Source organism: Mustelus asterias, unplaced genomic scaffold (genome assembly GCF_964213995.1).
Source record: "Mustelus asterias unplaced genomic scaffold, sMusAst1.hap1.1 HAP1_SCAFFOLD_684, whole genome shotgun sequence".
Lineage (NCBI taxonomy): Eukaryota > Metazoa > Chordata > Chondrichthyes > Carcharhiniformes > Triakidae > Mustelus > Mustelus asterias.
Window position 1 is genome coordinate 173,169 of NW_027590633.1, and position 27,354 is coordinate 200,522.

Here is a 27,354-nt window from a genome sequence, read left to right on the forward strand (position 1 = left end):
GGATGCTCCTGGCGTTGAAGTATACACACTTCAAACCACCTTCCTGCCTGCCAGTACACTCCTGCGATGCTGAAACCTCATCCATGACCTCACTACTCTCAACCTCCTGTACACTGGATCTACAATTCAGGTTCCCATCCTCCTGCTGAATTAGTTTAAACCCAGTATAACAGTATGACACTGCATATATTATATGATAACGTACCCTGTGTTACTGGGTGAAGCACTGTATATATTATATAATAACACACCTTGTGTTACTATATAATATATACAGTGCTATACCCAGTAACACATGGTATTTTATTATATAATACTGTGTTTTCCAACCTTTTATTTGTAACAGCCCAGATCTGTGCTCCAAAAGATTTTGTGACACACCTCCAATTTTCTCTGAAATGCCATCCAGCAAATCATCTTATCGGCTGATTTTAAGTCTAATTTCACTGTCAGAGAGAATAGTGACGCAGGTGGAAGATCTGAGTGACGCAGCGTAAAATCCGGAGAGAATCCGGAAATGCGGGTTTCCCGTTTACTGTGCACACTTTGGATGCCAAAAATCTGGTTTCCACCGTAGGAATGTTGAGTACTGAAAGGGTGGGATTTTCCAGCCGCGCTTGTCTCAAGGCCGGATAATTCCCGCCTGTGGTTAATGGACCTTTGCATGTTCCGTCCTGCCCCACTCGCTACGATTCCTGTAACGGGCAGGACGGGAAAATTCCACCCACAGTTTCAATTCCAGATATCTCAAAACCTGGGCTGTTGGCTTGAAAAAATGTAAAGAATACAATATAAATGTTAACTGTGTAAAGGGAACATTGAATTCCTTAAAAACACAGTTCACAAATAACTTATCCACTTCCTACAAGATTGAAAAGCTCATCCACAGGAATGCTGTGTGTTTCCCTCCGCAGATTCTCTGAGTTTTTCCAGCAGTTTCTCTTATTCTGTCAGATTTCCAGCATCTGCAACTTTTCGATTTTGTGTTCCTGACTTGGAAATATATCGCCGTTCCTTCGTAGTCGCTGGGTCAAAGTCCTGGAATTTCCTCCCTAACGGCATTGTGGGACAACCCACAGCACGTGGACTGCAGCGATTCAAGAAGGCAGCTCACCACCACCTTCTCAAGGTCAACTAGGGATGGGCAATAAATGCTGTAAGAAGTTTAACAACACCAGGTTAAAGTCCAACAGGTTTATTTGGTAGCAAAAGCCACACAAGCTTTCGGAGCCTTATTAAGATACAAACACTTGGAGCCGGCAGTTTGCGGTGTCGATGGTAGTCATGATGTGGAGATGCCGGCGTTGGACAGTCCAACGCCAGCATCTCCACATCAATAAATGCTGGCCCAGCCAGTGACACCCATATCCCACGAATGAATAAAAAAAAGATTAACATGTTGTTAATGCAGATCGAAAAATGAAGGATGAGAAAAGAATGTGATAACCTAATTAAAAAAGAGCGAGGAGAAAGCAGGGCAGAAGTCTCAGTGTAACGTTAACCTCACATCTCGGCATTAGCTAAACATCAGTATTGATATGAGTTCTTGGCATGGTTTCAGGTACTAGTTGGCCAACTCTGTGCCGGTCCCATCTCTCAGCGGTGTCGGCAGGTCTTTGGGAATTTCTTTTTGGGGAAAAGATCGGAGTCGTTAGCGAGGCTGGATCGCGATGGGGCGCCGCACAGATGTGTGTGTACAAGAGGCCCTGTGCTGGGGCGTCCAGCTGGGCAGGTCATGACCTTTACAGATATGGTGGCTGTGCATGTCAGTTTGAATGGATGTTAAACTGGCAGCGTGACGGCGTGTGGAACTTTTCTCTGCTGCTCCTTCTCATCCGCTAAAATATTTCAACTCTTTCCTTTCTGCAGCATACAGAACCATCTCAGCAGTGAATGGACCATTGGTGGTGCTGGATAATGTTAAGGTAGTGTACTGGCCATGTTGTAACGCCTATTCAGTACCCGGTTGGTGAAGCAGTGTTCGGGAGAGGGGTGGGCAGGGGTTGGAGGGGGCGGTCGAGCGGTGCTACTAGACAAACATTGTTTCTCCTCCCTGTGATTCTTCGAGCCCCAGAGCTTCAACAAGTTAGTTGGAGCTGTGGTTCCATTGTTCCTTTTTACTGTGCAGCTCATTCATTAGGGGGCCGTCAGCAACATCACTTCCTGACTGAGAGGCGTCTGAGGTAATGATGCGTGAGGCGGAGGCAGTGAGGTGATTACCGGGCCAGTGTGAGAGATGTCACTCTTATTTAATCAGCACCGCCAACTGTTGATCGCCAAAGTGTAAAACTCCAGTGGGGCCCTCCACTCTCGAGAGGTCCAGAGGCTGACAGCTGGCTGCTGCACTGAGAAACAACTTTACTTTCTCATTCCTTCTGAGTGATATTCTAAGGAGAAGATACCTGGAGTGGCTGGGTTGTCTGATGAGGAAAGGTTAGACAGAGTGGGCTTGTTTCCACTGGGGTTTAGAAGTGTGAAGGGTGACTTAATTGAAGTCTATTAGATCCTGACCAGTCTTGGCAAAGTGGACGTGGAAAGGATGTTTCCTCTTATGGGCGAACCCAGTACGAGGAAACACTGTTTTAAAATTAGGCGTCACCCTTTTAGGACAGAGATGAGAATTTTTTTTCTGAGAAGGTTATTCGACTTTGGAACTCTCTGCCTCAGAAGGTAGCGGAGGCAGGGCTATTGAATACTTTTAAGGTGGAGGTAGACAGATTCTTGTTAGGCAAGTCAGGTAGACGGGAATGTAGAACGGTAGGGTAACACGGTAGCACAGTGGTTAGCACTGCTGCCTCACAGCGCCAGGGACATGAGTTCAATTCCTGGCTCGGGTCACTGTCTGTGTGGACTCTGCACATTCTCCTCGTGTCTGCGTGGGTTTCCTCCGGGTGCTCCGGTTTCCTCCCACAGTCTGAAAGACGTGCAGGTTGGGCACATTGGCCATGCTAAATTCTCCCTCAGTGTAACCCGAACAGGCGCCAGAGTGTGGCGACTGGGGGATTTTCTCAGTAACTTCATTGCAGTGTTAACATAAGCCTACTTGTGACACTAATAAATAAACTTGAACTTAAAACTCAAACAAATCAGTCATGATCTTATTGAATGATTCAGCAGGATTGAGGGGCCGAATGGCCTACTTCTGCTCCTATATGGTATGTTTGTACGCTCATACAATGCAGCATCTAACTATTCCAACTGGAAAAAAAACAATTTTGAAAGGATTCCAGGACTAAGTAATGGTGTTTTTTATCCGCTTCCCTGTATGTTTCACAACACCTCTGGAAGGCCCAAAACCTCTTCAACATACTGAAAGGGCCCAACTCCACTCAGATCACAGAGGGTTTGTCAGGTCGGGTGGGAGTTCGGGTGGGATACCCACACCCTTATCCCACTCCAGTGATAATTCACAGAAATGGGAACGGCAGCAGGAGTCCCAGAACTGGGTATAACTTAAATCACAGTCCCCATCAAACTCTCCTGTCGGATACCGTTCAGTGGATCTGAATGAAGTTTTCCAGTCTTAATAATTACAAACGGTTAACTTACTTAACCTTTTCCCAGGGTGGAAGAGTCAATTATTAGGGACCACAGGTTTAAGGTGCGAGGGGCAAGGTTTAAAGGAGATGTACGAGGCAGATTTTTTACACAGAGGCTGGTGGGTGCCTGGAACTCGCTGCCGGGGGAGGTAGTGGAAGCGGATACGATAGTGACATTTAATGGGCGTCTTGACAAATACATGAATAGGATGGGAACAGAGGGATATGGTCCCCGGAAGGGTAGGAGGTTTTAGTTCAATCGGGCAGAATGGCCGGTGCAGGCTTGGAGGGCCGAAGGGCCTGTTCCTGTGCTGTAATTTTCTTTGTTCATTGTTCTTTGGACAGCAGCTTAAATCTGTCCACTTCCCATTGTCCAGTTTTGATTTTGGAAGTAAATAAGCAATGTTGTGTTCCATGTCCATCTCGTGTCATTTACATCCCTCTACCTGCTCCTTCCTTACAGTTCCCCAAGTACGCAGAGATTGTGAACTTCACTCTTCCTGATCGGAGTCAGCGCAGTGGCCAGGTGCTGGAAGTGGCTGGATCCAAGGCTGTTGTCCAGGTAACACAACCATCGGCAATACTGGCCTTCACTCCCCAGCATGGGATTCTCCCAGGATGAGCCCATGATCCTCACACAGTCCCCACTGCCCACTGATAGCCAAGACCACCACAGAGGCTGTGTAACCAGACAATAGAAGATAGGAGCAGGAGGAGGCCATTTGGCCCTTTGAACCTGCTCCGCCATTCATTAAGATCATGGCTGATCATCCAACTCAACAGCCTAACCCTGCTTTTTCCTCAATAGAAACATACAATGTGAGATTCTAACTGATGCTGACTAACTTTAACAGCACATTGCAGAGGCTGTACTGAACCAAACTGTCCACAAACTTAATGGTTTGAGAGAAGAGGCTGGATAGACTGGGACTTTTTTTCCCTGGAGCGTACAAGACTTGGGTGGACTTATAGAGGTCTATAAAATAATGAGGGGCATAAATCAGTTAGACAGTCAACATCTTTTCCCAAAGGTAGGGGAGTCTAAAACTAGAGGGCATAGGTTTACGGTGAGAGGGGAGAGATACAAAAGGTTCCAGAGGGGCAGTTTTTTCACACAGAGTGTCTGGAACAAGCTGCCAGAGGTAGCAGTAGAGGCGGGTACAATTTTGTCTTTTAAAAAGCATTTAGACAGTTACATGGGTAAGATGGGTATAGAGGGATATGGGCCAAATGGGACTAGCTAAGTTGTTAAAAATAGGCGGCATGGACAAGTTGGGCTGAAAGGCCTGTTTCCATGCTGTATCTTTGGACTGTGGGAGGAAACTGGAGCACCCGGAGGAAACCCACGCAGACACAGGGAGAACGTGCAGACTCCGCACAGACAGTGACCTAAGGCCAGAATGGAACCCAGGTCCCTGGCGCTGTGAGGCAGCAGTGCTAACCACTGTGTCACCTTGCCAGCACAGTGAAGAATAGAGGAATGTGAGGGTATAGAGGGATATGGGCCAAACGTGGATAATTGGGACGAGCTTAGGGGTTAATAAAGGGCAGCATGAACAAGTTGGGCTGAAGGGCCTGTTTCCATGCTGGAAACCTCTATGACTCTAACTCCATTTCCTCATAGATCCTGGGTTTCCCCTGTTCCAGCACACATTTTGACATTGGTTATCTCATAGACTAGATTCCAACACACTCCAGGCTGGAATCCCATCACTCACCGCCCACACCCTCACCCCTCACCGCTCACCCCCTCCTCACCCCTCAGCCCCTCCTCACCCCTCACCGCTCACCCCCTCCTCACCCCTCACCCCCTCCTCACCCCCTCCTCACCCCCTCCTCACCCTCACCCCCTCCTCACCCTCACCCCCTCCTCACCCCTCACCGCTCACCCCCTCCTCACCCCTCACCGCTCACCTCCTCCTCACCCCTCACCCCCTCCTCACCCCCTCCTCACCCTCACCCCTCCTCACCCCTCACCCCCTCCTCACTCCTCACCCCCCTCACACCCTCCTCATCCCCTCCTCACCCCTCACCCCCTCCTCACCCCTCACTCCCCCCTCACCCCCTCCTCACACCCTCATCACCCCCTCCTCGCCCTCACCCCCTCCTCACCCCCTCCTCACCCCTCACTCCCCCCTCATCCCCTCCTCACACCCTCATCACCCCCTCCTCGCCCTCACCCCCTCCTCACCCCCTCCTCACCCCTCACTCCCCCCTCATCCCCTCCTCACCCCCTCCTCACCCTCACCCCCTCCTCACCCCCTCCTCACCCCTCACTCCCCCCTCATCCCCTCCTCACCCCCTCCTCACCCTCACCCCCTCCTCACCCCCTCCTCACCCCTCACTCCCCCCTCATCCCCTCCTCACATCCTCCTCACCCCCTCCTCACCCTCACCCCCTCCTCACCCCCTCCTCACCCTCACCCCCTCCTCATCCCCTCCTCAACGCTCACCTCCTCCTCACACCCTCCTCATCCCCTTCTCACCCCTCACCCCCTTCTCACCCCTCACCCCCTCCTCACCCCTCACCCTCTCCTCACTCCATCCTCAGCCCTCACCCCCTCCTCACCCCTCACCCCCTCCTCACCCCTCACCCCCTCCTCACCCCTCACCCCCTCCTCACCCTCTCCTCACCCCTCACCCCCTCCTCACCCCCTCCTCACCCCTCACCCCCTCCTCACCCCCTCCTCACCCCTCACCCCCTCCTCACCTCCTCCTCACTCCCTCCTCACCCCCTCCTCAGCCCCTCCTCACCCCCTCCTCACCCCTCACCCCCTCCTCCCCCCTCCTCACCCCTCATCCCTCACTCCCCCCTCATCCCCTCCTCACACCCTCCTCACCCCCTCCTCACCCCTCACACCCTCCTCACTCATCATCCCTCACCCCTCCTCACCCCCTCCTCACCCCCTCCTCACCCCCTCCTGACCCCCTTCTCACCCCCTCCTCACCCCCTCCTCACCCCCTCCTCACCCCCTCCTCACCCCCTCCTGACCCCCTCCTCACCCCCTCCTCACACCCTCCTCACCCCCTCCTCACCCCTCACACCCTCCTCACTCATCACCCCTCACCCCCTCCTCACCCCCTCCTCACCCCCTCCTCACCCCCTCCTCACCCCCTCCTCACCCCCTTCTCACACCCACCCGCTGTTCAATGTTCACCGAGGAGTGTCTCGGGGTTTAATCTTCACTGAGATGTGTCTCGATGTTTGTACTGATCTAAGTGGCACTAATGGCTCCTTGAACTGATGTTGCCGTCCCCCTGGTGACTCCAGGATCACGTTGATGATTTATTTTTGTTTCTGCAGGTGTTTGAAGGAACGTCTGGCATTGATGCCAGGCTGACAGCCTGTGAGTTCACTGGTGACATTCTACGGGCACCAGTTTCAGAGGACATGCTGGGTGAGCTACTCTTCAATATGGGACAAAAACAGAGAAACCCACTGAGGAATGGATCCTAATGGAAATTTAAACCCTCTGCTGGGATTCTTGCCCCCATTTCCTTGTCTGCCAATTTTCACCGGTGTGGGATAAGAGTGTGGGTACCTGAAAGCTGCACTCCTGCCCACCCGCCTTTATTGCCACCTCTATCCTGCCCCAGACCCCCAGAATGAACAGATGGCTGATGGATCTGCCGGTTCTGCCACTTTCCCAACCCAAGCATCCGGCCTCCACAACTAAAACCCAACCCTTGTATCCAGGAATATCCCGATCCTATACAATCCTTCATTGACCCAGAACTCCGTCATTATTCCCACATGGAGGAATCTCACTAAGCTTCTTCACCATATCCTGCGCAGTGATGTACCTGACTGTGTTACCCCATTTTGTCTGATTCCACCTGATATCTCTTTATTTCTCACTCTGGTGCTATCCACCTCTTTCAATCCTTTATTCACCTTTCTTAACCTTCCGAATCACAGAATCACAGAATCCTACAGTGCGGAAGAGGCCCTTCGGCCCATCGAGTCTGCACTGACGCATGAAATGCCCTGACCTGCCCACCTAATCCCACTTGCCAGCACTTGGCCCATAGCCTTGAATGTTATGATGTGCCAAGCACTCATCCAGGTACTTTTAAAAGGATGTGAGGCATTCCGCCTCCACCACCCTCCCAGGCAGCGCATTCCAGACCCTCACCACCCTCTGGGTAAAATACTTTTTCCTCAAATCCCCCCTAAACCTCCCACCTCTCATTTTTAACTTGTGTCCCCTCATAACTGATCCTTAGAAACATAGAAGATAGGAGCAGGAGGAGGAGGAGGCCACTTGGCCCTTCGAGCCTTCCCCGCCATTCATCACGATCATGGCTGATCGTCCAACTCAATCGCCTAATCCTGCTTTTTCTCCATAACCTTTGATCGCATTCGCCCCAAGTGCTATATCCAGCCGCCTCTTGAATACATTCAATGTTTTGGCGTCAACTACTTCCTGTGGTAATGAACTCCACAGGCTCACCACTCTTTGGGTGAAGAAATGTCTCCTCACCTCCGTCCTAAATGGTCTACCCTGAATCCTCAGACTGTGACCCCCTGGTTCTGGACTCCCCCACCATCGGGAACATCCTCCCTGTATCTACCCTGTCTAGTCCTGTTAGAATTTTATAAGTCTCTATGAGATCCCCCCCTCATTCGCCTGAACTCCAGTGAAAACAATCCTAACCTAGTCAATCTCTCCTCATACATCAGTCCCGCCATCCCCGGAACCAGCCTGGTAAACCTTCGCTGCACTCCCTCGAGAGCAAGAACATCCTTCCTCAGAAAAGAAGACCAAAACTGCACACAATACTCTAGGTGTGACCTCACCAAGGCCCTGTATAATTGTAATAACACATCCCTGCTCCTGTACTCAAAACCTCTCGCAATGAAGGCCAACATGCCATTTGCCTTCTTTACCGCCTGCTGCACCTGCATGCTTACCTTCAGTGACTGGTGCACAAGGACACCCAGGTCCCGCTGCACACTCCCCTCTCCCAATTTACAGCCATTCAGGTAGTAATCTGCCTTCTTGTTTTTGCTTCCAAAGTGAATGTAACTGACCCAGGTAACTGACCCTTCAACTGGGGGGAACAGCTGTTCCCTATCCATCCTGTCTATGCCCCTCATAATCTTGAACACCTCAATCAGGTCGCCCCTCAGTCTTCTCTGCTCCTGAGAAAACAACCCAAGCCTATCCAACCTCTCTTCATAACTTAAATACTCCATCCCAGGCAGCATCCTGGTGAATCTCCTCTGCACTCCCTCCAGTGCGTTCACGTCCTTCCTATAATGTGGTGACCAGAACTGCACACAGTGCTCCAGCTGTGGCCTCACCAAAGTTCTATACGACTCCATCATGACCTGTAATCTATACCCCGATTGATGAAGGTGAGCCTTCCCAAATGCTACCATGTGATGACTAACTTCGAGGTCTTGCCTGCCAGCCCTCCTTTCTCACTCTCTGCCTTTCTACCAATGCCAATAGTATCAATACGAGCCATGATCTCTCTCCCTCTCTGAGTGTTCTGCAACATGTAGCATAAAATGTCCAGGAACCAAAGGGTGTATAGTCTCCAAATCCTGACTGGTTTATAATATCCAGGTCCTGGAGTTATACAGTTTCCTCATCCGGAAAGATATATACCAAGGTCCTGGGAGATATATAGTTTCCAGGTCCTGGATGGTATATGTTTTTATTATTCGAGCAGTTCCACAATATCCAAGTCCTAGGATCTGGAACTGATGTTCTGAAGAAAGGTCCTTGACCTGAAAAGTTAACTCAGATGCTGCCAGACCGACTGAGTATGTCCAGCATTCTGTTATTTTGAAATTTAGATTCAGGTCGTGGAAGGTCTAGAGGATCCCAGGTCCTGGAAAATCTATTGGATTCAGGTCCTGGAAGATCTAATGGATCCAGATCCTAGAGGGTCTATAGGGTCAGGTCCTGAAAGGTCTAGAGGATCCAGGATACAGTTCCTGTATGGGCTATAAGATTTGGGTCCTTGGTAGTTGAGTGGATCCAGGTCCTAGGTGGTCGAGAGGATCCAGGTCCTGGAAGGTCTATAGCATTCAGGTCCTGGGTGGTCTAGAGGAACTCCCACAGCCTGCCTGGACCTGCAGTTTCACTGGCTGTCTTGTCTGGAGACAATACACATCTTTTTAGCCTGTCTTGATGCTCTCTCCACTCACGTTGTTTGTATCTTAAAGACTTGATTTGCTGTAAGTATTCGCATTCCAACCATTATTCATGTAAATTGAGTTTGTGTCTTTATATGCCCTGTTTGTGAACAGAATTCCCACTCACCTGAAGAAGGGGCTTGGAGCTCTGAAAGCTTGTGTGGCTTTTGCTACCAAATAAACCTGTTGGACTTTAACCTGGTGTAGTTAAACTTCTTACTGTGTTTACCCCAGTCCAACGCCGGCATCTCCACGTCATGGTCCAGAGGATCCAGGTCCTGGAAGGTCCAAAGAATCTAGGTCCTGGAAGGACTATAGGATTCAGGTCCTAAGTAGTCAAGAAGATCCAGGTCCTGGAAGGTCCATAGTGCCAGGTCCCAGAAGATCTATAGGGCCTGGTCCTGGAAGGTCTATAGGATCCATGTCCTGGAAGGTCTATAGGGTCAGGTCCTGGAAGGTCTATAGGATCCAGGTCTTGTAAGGCGTATAGGATTCAGGTCCTGGAAGGACTACAGCATTCAGGTCCTGAAAGGGCTATAGGATCCAGGCCCTGAAAGGTCTAGAGGATTCAATTCCTGGGTGGTCCTGGAATGTTAATGGGATTCAAGTCATGGATGTTCCACAGTTCCATCTTCTGTTGGTCTATTGCTCAGGTCCTGGATGGTCAGTTACTGCCAATTGGTGAAATGTTGAAAGGTCCTAGAAGGGATATTTTTCTCATTGCATCTCTTGTCCTGTCTTTATGAGATTGTGTTCTTGTGGTTGAATTTCTAGGTCGAGTTTTTAATGGATCTGGGAAGCCAATCGACAAGGGGCCTGCTGTTGTAGCAGAGGATTTCCTCGATATAAATGGTGAGTGTCAGCTTCCTACTCTCCACATCTGTGTAGTTATCATTCCGACTACAGGCCACCACGTTCATTCCGAATTGGTTCCTTCCCAATGGCAATGCCATGACCAATTAGAGTCAACTTGTCTGGTTTGATTTTAAACAGAGGCTTGGCAGTTAACTGGTCCCTGATGCACTCTTCATTGCACCTCCATCAGAGTCCACTTGTCACCCAATCAGCACTCTCTTCTCACGCAGTATAAATTGTTGTTCCATTTGTTATTTTGTATTCTTGCGAAACTGTCCTGATGAGTGCAAGATGCAAAGTTTCCATAGCATGTCTCTTTTTGAAGAATTACTCTAATTCTTCCTTTAGATCTTCCATCCGGCTCTCAGAATGCGGGTATCAGAGGGATTGGTTCCCGTGGAGCAGCTGAGTGTTGCTATTATGGCAGACGGATCTATTTGATTATTTTACTTTCCTGGTAGATAATTTCTCCATGAGTTATTCTGGATTTCCGATAAACAGGGCAGCCGATTAATCCACAGTCTCGGATTTACCCGGAAGAAATGATTCAAACTGGGATTTCACCCATCGATGTGATGAACAGTATAGCCAGAGGCCAGAAGATCCCCATTTTCTCAGCAGCTGGACTCCCTCACAATGAGGTAAGCTTCACTGTGATCCCCACTGGGCATTGGGCAGTGCCAAGGGGGCGGGGCCTAATGGGGCAGGGCCTTTGGGGGGGGTGATCGGTGGGGGTGGGGGTCCTGCTGCCACTCCATAGAGGGGTCGCAAGCAGAGGGAGGGAGGCCAGCGGTCAGAGCTGAGCATCGGTGTGGGGCAGCGGGGAGTTGGGGAGAGTTGGCCTGTTGGGGATGTGTGGGGGCATCAGGGCTGTGGGGGGTGGTCCGAACTGAGGGTGGGGGTGGTTCAGGGCTGCTTCATTTCTTCAGCCAGAGAGTGGTGAATCTGTGGAACTCTTTGCCGCAGAAGGCTGTGGAGGCCGGGTCATTGAGTGTCTTTAAGACAGAGATCGATAGGTTTTTGATTACTAAGAGGATCAGGGGTTAGAAACATAGAAACGTAGAAACATAGGAAAACTACAGCACAATACAGGCCCTTCAGCCCACAAAGTTGTGCCGAACATGTCCCTACCTTAGCAATTACTAGGCTTACCTATAACCCTCTATCTTACTAAGTTCCATGTACTTATCTAAAAGCATTGTGTTAATGTAAATGGATTAATGATGGTAGATTTGGATTAATGTTAACTGGAAGAGTAATTATGGGGAAAAGGCAGGAGAATGAGGGATGAGAAAAATATCCACAATGGCTCAATGAGCCGAGTGGCCTAATTCTGCTCCTATTTCTTATGGTCCTGAAGTGTTGGGTGTAGGGGTGGCAGGATCGGAAGATTGGAACTGTGGCGGTGGGTGGGTGGGCTGGCCATGGTGGGGGGGTGGCAGGGGCAGTCGAGGCTGGCCCAGACACGGGACACGGGGCTGGCCAGCGATCGGGAGGCTGGGGCAGTGCTGGGCCAGTGCGCATGCACCCATCTCCACTCTGACAGACTGGCGCATGCGCAGTGGCCCGCTCAGCGCTATGCTGCCGGCTTTTCCAGCGGGAATAATCCACTGCTTCTTCGCATGATACATACTAGGGCCCTCAGCAGTGTGCAGGGTGTGGGAGATTCATTTTAAAAGTCCCGCTGAGAAACCAGTGGGATTTACTCCTCATCCCCCCACGTCTTTCGGACTGTGGGAGAAAACCAGATCACCCGGAGGAAACCCATGCAGACACGGGGAGAACGTGCAAACTCCACACAGGCAGTGACCCAAGCCGGGAATCGAACCCGGGTCCCTAGTGCTTTGAGGCAGCAGAGCTAACCACTGTGCCACCCATATCGGCTCACGTGGAGAATGTAGCATTGTGTTGATGTAAATGTTGGATTAATGATGGTAGATTTGGATTAATGTTTACTGGATGAGTAATCCAGGGGCCTGGGTTAATCATGGGGCTTGAGTTAAAGTCTAATTCTGGCAGTTGGGGAAATTTGAATTCAGATCATGAATAAATTTGCTCTGATTAGTAACAATAATGGAACAATCAAACCCATTTCGCACAAACCCATTTTGTTCTCAAATGGCCTTATCCAATCAGCTCCTCATGTGAACAGTTCACATTCACACACTCACAACCCAATAGAACAATTCACAGGGACCAATCAGAAGACAGGTGTCAGGGAGGGCATGCAGTTTTTTTACAGGTGCAACATTCGGGTATTTTGTGCAATTCTGGGTGAAGATATAGAGGAAAGACCAATGGACAGCAGCACGGTGACCAATGGACAGCAGCACAGTGACCAATGGACAGCAGCACGGTGACCAATGGACAGCAGCACGGTGACCAATGGACAGCAGCACAGTGACCAATGGACAGCAGCACGGTGCCACAGTGACCAATGGACAGCAGCACAGTGACCAATGGACAGCAGCACAGTGACCAATGGACAGCAGCACGGTGACCAATGGACAGCAGCACAGTGACCAATGGACAGCAGCACAGTGACCAATGGACAGCAGCACGGTGACCAATGGACAGCAGCACGGTGCCACAGTGACCAATGGACAGCAGCACGGTGCCACAGTGACCAATGGACAGCAGCACGGTGCCACAGTGACCAATGGACAGCAGCACGGTGCCACAGTGACCAATGGACAGCAGTACGGTGGCACAGTGACCAATGGACAGCAGCACGGTGCCACAGTGACCAATGGACAGCAGCACGGTGCCACAGTGACCAATGGACAGCAGCACGGTGGCACAGTGACCAATGGACAGCAGCACGGTGACCAATGGACAGCAGCACGGTGCCACAGTGACCAATGGACAGCAGCACGGTGCCACAGTGACCAATGGACAGCAGTACGGTGGCACGGTGACCAATGGACAGCAGCACGGTGCCACAGTGACCAATGGACAGCAGCACGGTGCCACAGTGACCAATGGACAGCAGCACGGTGCCACAGTGACCAATGGACAGCAGCACGGTGCCACAGTGACCAATGGACAGCAGCACGGTGCCACAGTGACCAATGGACAGCAGCACGGTGCCACAGTGACCAATGGACAGCAGCACGGTGCCACAGTGACCAATGGACAGCAGCACGGTGCCACAGTGGTTAGCGCTGCTGCCTCACAGCGCCAGGGACCCGGGTTCGATCCCAGCTTGGGTCACTGTCTGTGTGGAGTCTGCACGTTCTCCCCGTGTCTGCGTGGGTTTCCTCCGGGTGCTCCGGTTTCCTCCCATTGGTGGATTGACCAATGATGTCCACACCCAATAAAAATGAATAAAGAAAAAATTTCTCCTCATTCACCATCTTATTACCAACCTCTCTTTACAATAATCTGAGGTCCCTATCTGCTTCAAGAAGACGACCATCATCCCAGAACCAAAGAAAAGCCAAGCAGCGTGCCTTAATGAATATCGGCCGGTGGCTCTGACATCCATCATTATGAAAGCTTCGAAAGGTTAGTCATGATACAAATCAACTCGAGCCTCCCGGACTATCTGGGTCCACCACAGTTTGCCTATCGCTGCAACAGGTCCACAGCAGACGCCATTTCCCTGGCCCTGCACTCAACCCTGGAACACCTAGATAACAAGGACACTTATGTCAGACTCCTATTTATTGACCACAGCTCAGCCTTCAACACTATTATTCCCACGAAACTCATCTCCAAACTCCGTGGCCTGGGCCTCGGCACCTCCCTCTGCGACTGGATCCTGAACTTCCTAACTCACAGACCACAATCAGTAAGGATAGGCAACAACAGCTCCTCCACGATCATCCTCAACACCGGTGCCCCACAAGGCTGTGTTCTCAGCCCCCTACTATACTCCTTATTCACCTATGACTGTGCGGCCAAATTCCCCTCCAATTCGATTTTCAAGTTTGCTGACGACACCACAGTAGTGGGTCGGATCTCAAACAATGACGAGCAGAGTACAGGAATGAGATAGAGAATCTGGTGAACTGGTGCGGCAACAATAATCTCTCCCTCAATGTCAACAAAACGAAGGAGATTGTCATCAACTTCAGGAAGCGTAAAGGAGAACATGCTCCTGTCTACATCAATGGGGACGAAGTAGAAAGGGTCAAGAGCTTCAGGTTTTTAGATGTCCAGATCACCAACAACCTGTCCTAGTCCCCCCATGCCGACACTATAGTTAAGAAAGCCCACCAACGCCTCTACTTTCTCAGAAGACGAAGGAAATTTGGCTTTGACAGCTACGACTCTCACCAACTTTTACAGATGCACCATAGAAAGCATTCTTTCTGGTTGTATCACAGCTTGGTATGGCTGCTGCTCTGCCCAAAACCGCAAGGAACTACAAAGAACATAAGAACATAAGAAATAGGAGCAGGAGTAGGCCATCTAGCCCCTCGAGCCTGCCCCGCCATTCAATAAGATCATGGCTGATCTGACGTGGATCAGTACCACTTACCCGCCTGATCCCCATAACCCTTAATTCCCTTACCGATCAGGAATCCATCCATCCGCGCTTTAAACATATTCAGCGAGGTAGCCTCCACCACCTCAGTGGGCAGAGAATTCCAGAGATTCACCACCCTCTGGGAGAAGAAGTTCCTCCTCAACTCTGTCTTAAACCGACCCCCCTTTATTTTGAGACTGTGTCCTCTAGTTTTAACTTCCTTACTAAGTGGAAAGAATCTCTCCGCCTCCACCCTATCCAGCCCCCGCATTATCTTATAAGTCTCCATAAGATCCCCCCTCATCCTTCTAAACTCCAACGAGTACAAACCCAATCTCCTCAGCCTCTCCTCATAATCCAAACCCCTCATCTCCGGTATCAACCTGGTGAACCTTCTCTGCACTCCCTCCAATGCCAATATATCCTTCCTCATATAAGGGGACCAATACTGCACACAGTATTCCAGCTGCGGCCTCACCAATGCCCTGTACAGGTGCATCAAGACATCCCTGCTTTTATATTCTATCCCCCTCGCGATGTAGGCCAACATCCCATTTGCCTTCTTGATCGCCTGTTGTACCTGCAGACTGGGCTTTTGCGTCTCATGCACAAGGACCCCCAGGTCCCTTTGCACGGTAGCATGTTTTAATTTGTTCCCATTGAGATAGTAATCCCATTTGTTATTATTTCCTCCAAAGTGTATAACCTCGCATTTATCAACGTTATACTCCATTTGCCATATCCTCGCCCACTCACTCAGCCTGTCCAAATCTCTCTGCAGATCTTCTCCGTCCTCCACACGATTCACTTTTCCACTTATCTTTGTGTCGTCTGCAAACTTCGTTACCCTACACTCCGTCCCCTCCTCCAGATCATCTATATAAATGGTAAATAGTTGCGGCCCGAGTACCGATCCCTGCGGCACGCCACTAGTTACCTTCCTCCAACCGGAAAAACACCCATTTATTCCGACTCTTTGCTTCCTGTCGGATAGCCAGTCCCCAATCCACTTTAACACACTACCCCCAACTCCGTGTGCCCTAATCTTCTTCAGCAGCCTTTTATGGGGCACCTTATCAAACGCCTTTTGGAAATCCAAAAACACCGCATCCACCGGTTCTCCTCCATCAACCGCCCTCGTCACATCTTCATAAAAATCCAACATGTTCGTCAAGCACGACTTTCCCCTCATGAATCCATGCTGCATCTGATTGATCGAACCATTTCTATCCAGATGCCCTGCTATCTCCTCTTTAATAATGGATTCCAGCATTTTCCCTACTACAGACGTTAAGCTGACCGGCCTATAGTTACCCGCCTTTTGTCTCCTTCCTTTTTTAAACAGCAGCGTAATATTAGCCGTTTTCCAATCAACCGGCACTACCCCAGAATGCAACGAGTTTTGATAAATAATCACTAACGCATCCACTATTACCTCTGACATTTCTTTCAGTACCCTGGGATGCATTCCATCCGGACCCGGGGACTTGTCCACCTTCAGTCCCATTAGTCTACCCAGCACTGCCTCTCTGGTAACATTAATTGTATTAAGTATTTCTCCTGCTGCCAACCCTCTATCGTTAATATTTGGCAAACTATTTGTGTCCTCCACCGTGAAGACCGACACAAAAAACTTATTTAAAGACTCAGCCATATCCTCATTTCCCACTATTAACTCCCCCCTCTCGTCCTCCAAGGGTCCAACATTCACTCTAGCCACTCTATTCCTTTTTATATATTTATAAAAACTTTTACTATCATTTTTTATGAATGCCATGAATGTAGCCCAATCCATCACGCAAACCAGCCTCCCATCCATTGACTCTGTCTACACTTCCTGCTGCCTCGGCAAAGCAGCCAGCATAATTAAGGACCCCACACACCCCAGACATTCTCTCTTCCACCTTCTTCCTTCGGGAAAAAGATACAAAAGTCTGAGGTCACGTACCAACCGACACAAGAACAGCTTCTTCCCTGCTGCTGTCAGACTTTTGAATGGACCTACCTTGATCTTTCTCTACACCCTAGCTATGACTGTAACACTACATTCTGCACTCTCTCGTTTCCTTCACCATGAACGGTATGCTTTGTCTGTATAGCGCGCAAGAAACAATACTTTTCACTGTATGTTGATACATGTGACAAGAATAAATCAAATCAAATCTAATCTAATTATTTTCTGAACTCCTTGGGTGGAATTCTCCCAAAAAAATGTTGAATTTGTGGGAAAATTGGTGTAATTCACTCTGGTTTTGTTTCAGTGGGAGTTCATATTAGAATCTCCCACACTCTGTGCAATGCAGAGGTAGAAGTCTCACAACACCAGGTTAAAGTCCAACGGGTTTATTTGGTAGCAAAAGCCACGTGGTGTTGTGAGTCTTCTTAGTGTGTTTACCCCAGTCCAACGCTGGCATCTCCACATCATGCAGAGGTCACCAGTGTGAATGTCATTAGAGTTCAGGGGGCAGGGCCTATTCCCACCGGGAGGCTGAAGCCAGCAGGCCTCTGCACATGTTGCCCTGAACTGTCAGCTTCCTGGCTGCCGGCCAGCTCAATCGCTGGCCAGCCCGGGACCCCCACAATGCTGCAACCCCCCCCAGCCCACCCCAATCGTTGGCTTCCCTCCTGCTCCCCATCCATCCCAATGCAGAGTGCAGCGAGACCCCCAGCCTGACCGATCCCCCCAGGCCCAGCCCCCATATGCCCTGCCCCTTTGTCACTGCCCCATGCCCAATGGGCAGTGCCAAGATGCGCCCTAGGCATGGGAACTTTGCCACTTGGGCAGTGCCAGAGGCACAGGTTGGCACTGCCAGGATGCCCATGCCCAGGGGACATCACCGCCCCACCGGCCAACCCCCCGGGGGCCCCAATTGTCCCCCCTTCATTCTGGTGGGGTCTCCCGCTAGTTCCCCGAAACTGGGGAGTTAGTCTGAACCCTGCTGGAGTGGAATTGGACTGGTGGGGTGAGAGATGCTATCGGGTCCAGAGACTTCAGTCCCAGGCCCGCTAATAGCATTTAAGTGATATTTAAAATATAATTTAAATGCTAGCCCTGCCTCCCTGCCGAATCCGGCGCTGGGAGACGCTAGCGGGCACAAACACTCACGGGCACGCCGCAAATTGCCCCCGCTCGATTCTCTCAACCCGCTGTGCTGAAAAATCAGGGTAACAGGATGGGAGAATCGCCCCCCCCACCTCATTTTTAAATTGTGCCCGTTAGTTTTAGATATCCTTATGCCCCCTCAGAATCTTTTATGTTCAATAAGATCACCTCTTATTCTGCTAAATTCCAATGAGTCTGAAGCCCAAGCTTCTCAATCAACAACTGCTCAGTGAACCTTCTCTGAACTGCCTCTAATGGAAGTTTATCCCTCCTTACATAAGGGAACCTGAACAGTAGGATTCCCAGCCTCTGACCTGCTCTGGTAACCCCCTTATTAATATGGCTAGTCCAGTTCAGCGTCTGATCAGTGGTAACCCCCCAGGATGTTGACAGTGGGGGATTCAGTGATGAGAATCCCATTGAATGTCTCCGGGCGATGGTTAGATTCTCTCTTCTCTCAGAGGGTTGTTAGTCTTTGAAATTCTCTTCCTCAGAAGGCAGTGGGGTCTGGGTTATTGAATATGTTCAAGGCCGAGTTAGACAGATCTTTGATCGACATGGGAGTTGAGCGTTATTGAGTGGGTCGGGGGAGAAAAGAGGACAGATGGGAATGTAGAGGTAAAGCCACAAGCAGGAAGTCGTCTATATGGATTTCAGTAAGGCATTTGACAAAGTCCCACATGGCAGGTTGGTTAAGAAGGTTAAGGCTCATGGGATACAAGGAGAAGTGGCTAGATGGGTGGAGAACTGGCTTGGCCATAGGAGACAGAGGGTAGTGGTCGAAGGGTCTTTTTCCGGCTGGAGGTCTGTGACCAGTGGTGTTCCGCAGGGCTCTGTACTGGGACCTCTGCTATTTGTGATATATATAAATGATTTGGAAGAAGGTGTAACTGGTGTAATCAGCAAGTTTGCGGATGACACGAAGATGGCTGGAATTGCGGATAGCGAAGAGCATTGTCGGGCAATACAGCAGGATATAGATAGGCTGGAAAATTAGGCGGAGAGGTGGCAGATGGAGTTTAATCCGGATAAATGCGAAGTGATGCATTTTGGAAGAAATAATGTAGGGAGGAGTTATACAATAAATGGCAGAGTCATCAGGAGTATAGAAACACAGAGGGACCTAGGTGTGCAAGTCCACAAATCCTTGAAGGTGGCAACACAGGTGGAGAAGGTGGTGAAGAAGGCATATGGTATGCTTGCCTTTATAGGACGGGGTATAGAGTATAAAAGCTGGAGTCTGATGATGCAGCTGTATAGAACGCTGGTTAGGCCACATTTGGAGTACTGCGTCCAGTTCTGGTCGCCGCACTACCAGAAGGACGTGGAGGCGTTAGAGAGAGTGCAGAGAAGGTTTACCAGGATGTTGCCTGGTATGGAGGGTCTTTGCTATGAGGAGAGATTGGGTAGACTGGGGTTGTTCTCCTTGGAAAGACGGAGAATGAGGGGAGATCTAATAGAGGTGTACAAGATTATGAAGGGTATAGATAGGGTGAACAGTGGGAAGCTTTTTCCCAGGTCGGAGGTGACGATCACGAGGGGTCACGGGCTCAAGCTGCGAGGGGCGAAGTATAACTCAGACATCAGAGGGACGTTTTTTACACAGAGGGTGGTGGGGGCCTGGAATGCACTGCCAAGTAGGGTGGTGGAGGCAGGCACGCTGACATTGTTTAAGACTTACCTGGATAGTCACATGAGCAGCCTGGGAATGGAGGGATACAAACGATTGGTCTAGTTGGACCAAGGAGTGGCACAGGCTTGGAGGGCCGAAGGGCCTGTTTCCTGTGCTGTACTTAGAACATAGAACATAGAAAGCCACAGCACAAACAGGCCCTTCGGCCCACAAGTTGCGCCGATCACATCCCCACCTCTAGGCCTATCTATAGCCCTCAATCCCATTAAATCCCATGTACTCATCCAGAAGTCTCTTAAAAGACCCCAACGAGTTTGCCTCCACCACCACCGACGTCAGCCGATTCCACTCACCCACCACCCTCTGAGTGAAAAACTTACCCCTGACATCTCCTCTGTACCTACCCCCCAGCACCTTAAACCTGTGTCCTCTCGTAGCAACCATTTCAGCCCTTGGAAATAGCCTCTGAGAGTCTACCCTATCCAGACCTCTCAACATCTTGTAAACCTCTATCAGGTCACCTCTCATCCTTCGTCTCTCCAGGGAGAAGAGACCAAGCTCCCTCAACCTATCCTCATAAGGCATGCCCCCCAATCCAGGCAACATCCTTGTAAATCTCCTCTGCACCCTTTCAATGGCTTCAACATCTTTCCTGTAATGAGGTGACCAGAACTGCGCGCAGTACTCCAAGTGGGGTCTAACCAGGGTCCTATAAAGCTGCAGCATTATCTCCCGACTCCTAAACTCAATCCCTCGATTAATGAAGGCCAGTACGCCGTACGCCTTCTTGACCGCATCCTCCACCTGCGAGGCCGATTTAAGAGTCCTATGGACCCGGACCCCAAGGTCCTTCTGATCCTCTACACTGCTAAGAATGGTACCCTTCATATTATACTGCTGCTTCATCCCATTGGATCTGCCAAAATGGATCACCACACACTTATCCGGGTTGAAGTCCATCTGCCACTTCTCCGCCCAGTCTTGCATTCTATCTATGTCTCGCTGCAACTTCTGACATCCCTCCAAACTATCCACAACTGTTCTTTGTTCTTTGTTCTTTGTTCAGACCAGCCATGACCTTATTGAATGGCAGGGCAGGCCCAATAGGCCCAGTGGCTATTAAGAATGAACCACTTTGCTGTGGCTCTGGAGTCACATGCAGGTCAGATCGGGTAAGGCCAGCAGATTTCCTTCCCTAAAGGACATTAATGAATGAGATGGGTTTTTACAGCAATCAATAGTTTATGTTGGTTTTATATTCTATGGGCGAGAATGATCCACTGGAGCAAGCTGAGAGGGGTGTTTGAAAGCAGCAGTGCTGGTAAGAGATTAATTGGATTAATTGAATTGTTTATTTATTTAATTAGTCAGCTAGTGTGTGTATTTTTTTGGCCTTTACTTTAACAGCAGTTTTTCAAGTTTAAAGTGAAAACTAGAAGTGGGCAGCAAAGGAGTCTGGGAAGGGTTTTTTAAGCGCGTGAAGTATAAAAGGTAGGCTGCAGTATACAGCGGGCAGCGTCGGGAGCGGGCAGTGGAGTGTGTGGGAAGCAGAGTGTGAGCTATAAGACTTTGGCTCACAGGGCTTAGGCAGAAAGGGCGAGCAGGGGTGAGTTGAATTCATTTTTGCTGTTTCTACCTGGTACTGGCAAGGTATCTCGAGGGGATGGGTGTGCAGGCAGTGCTATGTTCCTCTTGCACTATGTTTGAGGTGAGGGACGACGACAGTGTCCCTGCTGATTACACCTGTGGGAAGTGCACCCATCTGCAGCTCCTCCAAAACCGTGTTAGGGAACTGGAGCTGGAGTTGGATGAACTTAGGATCATCAGGGACGCAGAGATGGCCATAGACACAAGCTTTAGGAATACAGTTACTCCGAGGATTGAAAACAGATGGGTGACGGTGAGAGGGGCTGAGAGGGGCAGTCCGTGCAGGGATCCCCGGTGGTCGTTCCCCTTAGCAAAAAGTATTCCGCTTTGGATACGGTTGAGGGGGATGACATACCAGTGGGGAGCCGCAGTGAGAGGATCTCCAGCACTGTGTCCATCTCTGTGGCTCGGGAGGGAAAGGGGGAGAGCGGGAGGGCGATAGTTATTGGGGACTCGTTAGTTAGAGGGATAGATAGGAGGTTCTGTGGCAGCAAAAGAGACTCACGGATGGTATGTTGCCTACCGGATGCCAAGGTCCGTGATGTCTCAGACCGTGTTTTCCAGATTCTGAAGGGGGAGGGGAAACAGTCACAAGTCGTGGTGCACATTGGTACCAATGACATAGGTAAGAGAAGGGACGGGGATTTAAAGCAGGAATTTCTGGAGCTGGGCTGGAAGCTGAGAGCCAAGACGAAACATGTGGTCATCTCTGGTACGTTGCCGGTACCATGTGATAGCGAGTTGAGGAATAGGGAGAGAGTGCAGTTAAATATGTGGTTGCAGGGATGGTGTAGGAGGGAGGGTTTCAGATACGTGGATAATTGGAACACGTTCTGGGGAAGGTGGGACCTGTACAAACAGGACGGGGTGCACCTGAACCAGAGGGGCACCAATATCCGAGGAGGGAAATTTGTTACGGCTCTTCAGGGGGGTTTAAACTAATTTGTCAGGGGAGTGGGAAAGGGAGTTGTAGTCCAGAAGTCAGTGAGGGTGGTGAGGTATTGGGGAAGGTATCAGGGTCAAGGGTGGGTACTGGTAGACAGGAAGGTGGGTTGAAGTGTGTCTACTTCAATGCAAGGAGCATCCGGAACAAGGTAGATGAACTTGGGGCGTGGATTGGTACTTGGGACTACGATGTTGTGGCCATTACGGAGACGTGGGTAGAACAAGGACAGGAATGGTTGTTGGACGTTCCGGGGTATAGATGTTTCACTAAGTGTAGGGAAGCTGGTAAAAGAGGTGGAGGAGTGGCATTGTTAATCAAGGATAGTTTAACGGCTGCGGAAAGGCACTTCGTGGGGGATCTGCACACTGAGGTAATATGGGCTGAAGTTAGAAATAGGAAAGGAGCGGTCACATTGCTAGGAGTTTACTATAGGCCCCCAAATAGTAATAGAGATGTGGAGGAAGAAATTGCTAAGCAGATTATGGATATGTGTGGGGGTCACAAGGTAGTTGTCATGGGGGACTTTAACTTTCCAAATATTGATTGGAACCTTTGTAGGTCAAATAGTTCGGATGGGGCAGTTTTTGTGCAGTGTGTGCGGGAGGGTTTCCTGACACAATATGTGGATGGGCCGACGAGAGGTGAGGCCACATTGGATTTGGTACTGGGAAATGAACCGGGCCAAGTGTTAGATTTGGTTGTGGGAGAGCAATTTGGAGATAGTGACCACAATTCGGTGTCTTTTGTTATTGCAATGGAGAGGGATAGGGCCGTACGGCAGGGCAAGGTTTACAATTGGGGGAGGGGTAATTATGATGCGATTAGGCAAGAATTAGGGGGCATAAGTTGGGAACAGAAACTGTCAGGGAAAGGAACTAATGAAAAGTGGAATTTTTTCAAGGAACAAATACTGGATGTCCTTGATAGGTATGTTCCTGTCAGGCAGGGAGGAAATGGCCGAGTGAGGGAACCATGGTTCACAAAAGAGGTGGAATGTCTTGTGAAAAGGAAGAGGGAAGCTTATGTAGGGATGAGGAAACAAGGTTCAGATGGCTTGATTGAGGGTTACAAGTTAGCAAGGAATGAGCTGAAAAAGGGGCTTAGGAGAGCTAGGAGGGGACATGAGAAGTCCTTGGCGGGTCGGATCAAGGAAAACCCCAAGGCTTTTTACTCTTATGTGAGGAATAAAAGAATGACCAGGGTGAGGTTAGGGCCGGTCAAGGACAGTAGTGGGAACTTGTGTATGGAGTCAGTAGAGATAGGCGAGGTGATGAATGAATACTTTTCTTCAGTGTTCACCAAGGAGAGGGGCCATGTTTTTGAGGAAGAGAAGGTGTTACAGGCTAATAGGCTGGAGGAAATAGATGTTCGGAGGGAGGATGTCTTGGCAGTTTTGAATAAACTGAAGGTCGATAAGTCCCCTGGGCCTGATGAAATGTATCCTAGGATTCTTTGGGAGGCAAGGGATGAGATTGCAGAGCCTTTGGCGTTGATCTTTGGGTCCTCGCTGTCCACGGGGATGGTGCCAGAGGACTGGAGAATGGCGAATGTTGTTCCTCTGTTTAAGAAAGGGAATAGAAATGACCCTGGTAATTATAGACCGGTTAGCCTTACTTCGGTGGTTGGTAAATTGATGGAAAGGGTCCTTAGGGATGGGATTTACGACCATTTAGAAAGATGCGGATTAATCTGGGATAGTCAGCACGGATTTGTGAAGGGCAAGTCATGCCTCACAAATTTGATAGAATTTTTTGAGGAGGTAACTAAGTGTGTTGATGAAGGTAGGGCAGTTGATGTCATATACATGGATTTTAGTAAGGCGTTTGATAAGGTCCCCCATGGTCGGCTTATGATGAAAGTGAGGAGGTGTGGGATAGAGGGAAAGTTGGCCGATTGGATAGGTAACTGGCTGTCTGACCGAAGACAGAGGGTGGTGGTCGATGGAAAATTTTCGGATTGGAGGCAGGTTGCTAGCGGTGTGCCGCAGGGATCGGTGCTTGGTCCTCTGCTCTTTGTGATTTTTATTAATGACTTAGAGGAGGGGGCTGAAGGGTGGATCAGTAAATTTGCTGATGACACCAAGATTGGTGGAGTAGTGGATGAGGTGGAGGGCTGTTGTAGGCTGCAAAGAGACATAGATAGGATGCAAAGCTGGGCTGAAAAATGGCAAATGGAGTTTAACCCTGATAAATGTGAGGTGATTCATTTTGGTAGGACTAATTTAAATGTGGATTACAGGGTCAAAGGTAGGGTTCTGAAGACTGTGGAGGAACAGAGAGATCTTGGGGTCCATATCCACAGATCTCTAAAGGTTGCCAGTCAAGTGGATAGAGCTGTGAAGAAGGCCTATAGTGTGTTAGCTTTTATTAACAGGGGGTTGGAGTTTAAGAGCCGTGGGGTTATGCTGCAACTGTACAGGACCTTGGTGAGACCACATTTGGAATATTGTGTGCAGTTCTGGTCACCTCACTATAGGAAGGATGTGGAAGCGCTGGAAGGAGTGCAGAGGAGATTTACCAGGATGCTGCCTGGTTTGGAGGGTAGGTCATATGAGGAAAGGTTGAGGGAGCTAGGGCTGTTCTCTCTGGAGCGGAGGAGGCTGAGGGGAGACTTAATAGAGGTGTATAAAATGATGAAGGGGATAGATAGAGTGAACGTTCAAAGACTATTTCCTCGGGTGGATGGAGCTATTACAAGGGGGCATAACTATAGGGTTCGTGGTGGGAGATACAGGACGGATATCAGAGGTAGGTTCTTTACGCAGAGAGTGGTTGGGGTGTGGAATGGACTGCCTGCAGTGATAGTGGAGTCAGACACTTTAGAAACATTTAAGCGGTTATTGGATAGGCACATGGAGCACACCAGGATGATAGGGAGTGGGATAGCTTGATCTTGGTTTCAGATAAAGCTCGGCACAACATCGTGGGCCGAAGGGCCTGTTCTGTGCTGTACTGTTCTATGTTCTATGTTCTATGAATGTACAGCCTCATTCATCCCAAAACAGTAAAATCCCGATCCACCTAGAGTATTGTGTGCAGTTTTGGTCTCCTTTTCTGAGGAAGGATGTCTTGCTCTCGAGGGAGTGCAGCGATGGTTTACCAGGCTGATTCCGGGGATGGCGGGACTGATGTATGAGGAGAGATTGACTCGGTTAGGATTTTTTTCACTGGAGTTCAGACGAATGAGGGGGGGGATCTCAGAGAGACTTATAAAATTCTAACAGGACTAGACAGGGTAGATGCAGGGAGGATGTTCCCGATGGTGGGGGAGTCCAGAACCAGGGGTCACAGTCTGAGGATTCGGGGTAGACCATCTAGGACGGAGGTGAGGAGACATTTCTTCACTCAAAGAGTGGTGAGCCTGTGGAATTCATTACCACAGGAAGTAGTTGACGCCAAAACATTGAATGTATTCAAGAGGCGGCTGGAGATAGCGCTTGGGGCGAATGGGATCAAAGGTTATGGAGAAAAAACAGGATTAGGCTATTGAGTTGGACGATCAGACATGATCGTGATGAATGGTGGAACAGGCTCGAAGAGCCAAATGGCCTCCTCCTGCTCCTATCTTCTATGTTTCTATGAGTTCGGACTTGTAGAAACTTGATGTCTGTGTCGATATGCGCGATCTTCTTGGAGATCCTCTCCACTTGGAGCCGGCAGACCTCTATGAGGTCAACAGACCTTCCCATTGTCCGCCCCTCGCTCCGATTCCCGTGGCGGGTGGAGTGGTAGAACTCCGGGGCAGATCTGTATTTTTCCATGTCTCCAAAGGATGAATCCAGGCTTGTGGATTATTCATGCAGATTCTTTATGCCCAAAAGGTGTAACCTACTGCCTGGGATCTTGAGTCCTCATGTGGTTGGGCAGTGAGAGGTTGCTGTCTGTCCTGTTTTGTACCTGTTTGAAATTTTATTCCAGATTGCTGCCCAGATCTGTAGACAAGCCGGACTGGTCAAGAAGTCCAAAGACGTTGTGGATTACAGTGGGGATAACTTTGCCATTGTGTTTGCTGCCATGGGGGTAAGTGCTACAGTCAGTGGAATCTTTCTCTATGGAAACTCTACCCCCCCGCCCCCCCCCCCCCCCCCACCCTTACCTCCCCCACCCCATTAATGCTCTTTTCACCACTATGAGCACACATCTCATGTAAAAGGAGTGGTTGATATTGTCCCACTCCAGTTAAAGGTCGATTTCTATCCATGCCTCTCATCATTTTGTAAACTTCTGCCAGGTCGTCCCTCAGTCCCTGATGTTCCAGTGAGAACAAACTAAGTTTGTCCAATCCCAACTCATAGCTAATACCATCCAAACCGGGCAACATCCTGGGGCAGTACGGTGGCAGTGATTAGCATTGCTGCCTCACAGTGCCAGGGACCCGGGTACGATTCCGGTCTTGGGTCACTGACTGCATGGGTTTTCTCCGGGTGCTCCGGTTTCCTCCCACAGTCCAAAAGACGTGCTGGTTAGGTGCATTGGCCATGCTAAATTCTCCCTCAGTGTACCCGAACAGGCACCGGAGTGTGGTGACTAGGGGATTTTCACAGTAACTTCATTGCAGTGTTAATGTAAGCCTACTTGTGACACTAATAAATAAACTTTAAAACTTTCTAAAACTTTTCTGTACCTTCTCCAAAGTCTCCACATCCTTCTGGTGGTGTGGCGACCAGAACTGTACGCAATATTCCAAATGTGGTCTAAGTAAAGTTCTATACAGCTGCAACAAAGAACAAAGAACAGTACAGCGCAGGAAACAGGCCCTTCGGCCCTCCAAGCCTGTGCCGCTCATTGGTCCAACTAAACCATTCGTTTGTATCCCTCCAGTCCCAGACTGCTCATGTGACTATCCAGGTAAGTCTTAAACGATGCCAGCCTGTCTGCCTCCATCATCCAACTTGGCAGCGCATTCCAGGCCCCCACCACCCTCTGTGTAAAAAACATCCCTCTAATATCTGAGTTATACTTCGCCCCTCTCACCTTGAGCCCGTGACCCCTCGTGATTGTCACCTCC

The 27,354-nt window shown here is 49.7% G+C and overlaps 1 protein-coding gene across 1 annotated transcript in view; it reads left to right on the plus strand.

The window, feature by feature from the left end:
- LOC144487266 (V-type proton ATPase subunit B, kidney isoform-like) overlaps positions 1 to 27,354 on the plus strand; it is a 73,264-nt gene that overhangs the window by 33,721 nt on the left and 12,189 nt on the right. The window contains exons 2-7 of the mRNA XM_078205351.1: positions 1,870 to 1,925; positions 4,003 to 4,101; positions 6,843 to 6,936; positions 10,464 to 10,541; positions 11,046 to 11,185; positions 26,265 to 26,366. Of these exons, the coding sequence (XP_078061477.1) occupies positions 1,870 to 1,925; positions 4,003 to 4,101; positions 6,843 to 6,936; positions 10,464 to 10,541; positions 11,046 to 11,185; positions 26,265 to 26,366 (569 nt within the window). The remainder of the gene's footprint in view (positions 1 to 1,869; positions 1,926 to 4,002; positions 4,102 to 6,842; positions 6,937 to 10,463; positions 10,542 to 11,045; positions 11,186 to 26,264; positions 26,367 to 27,354) is intronic.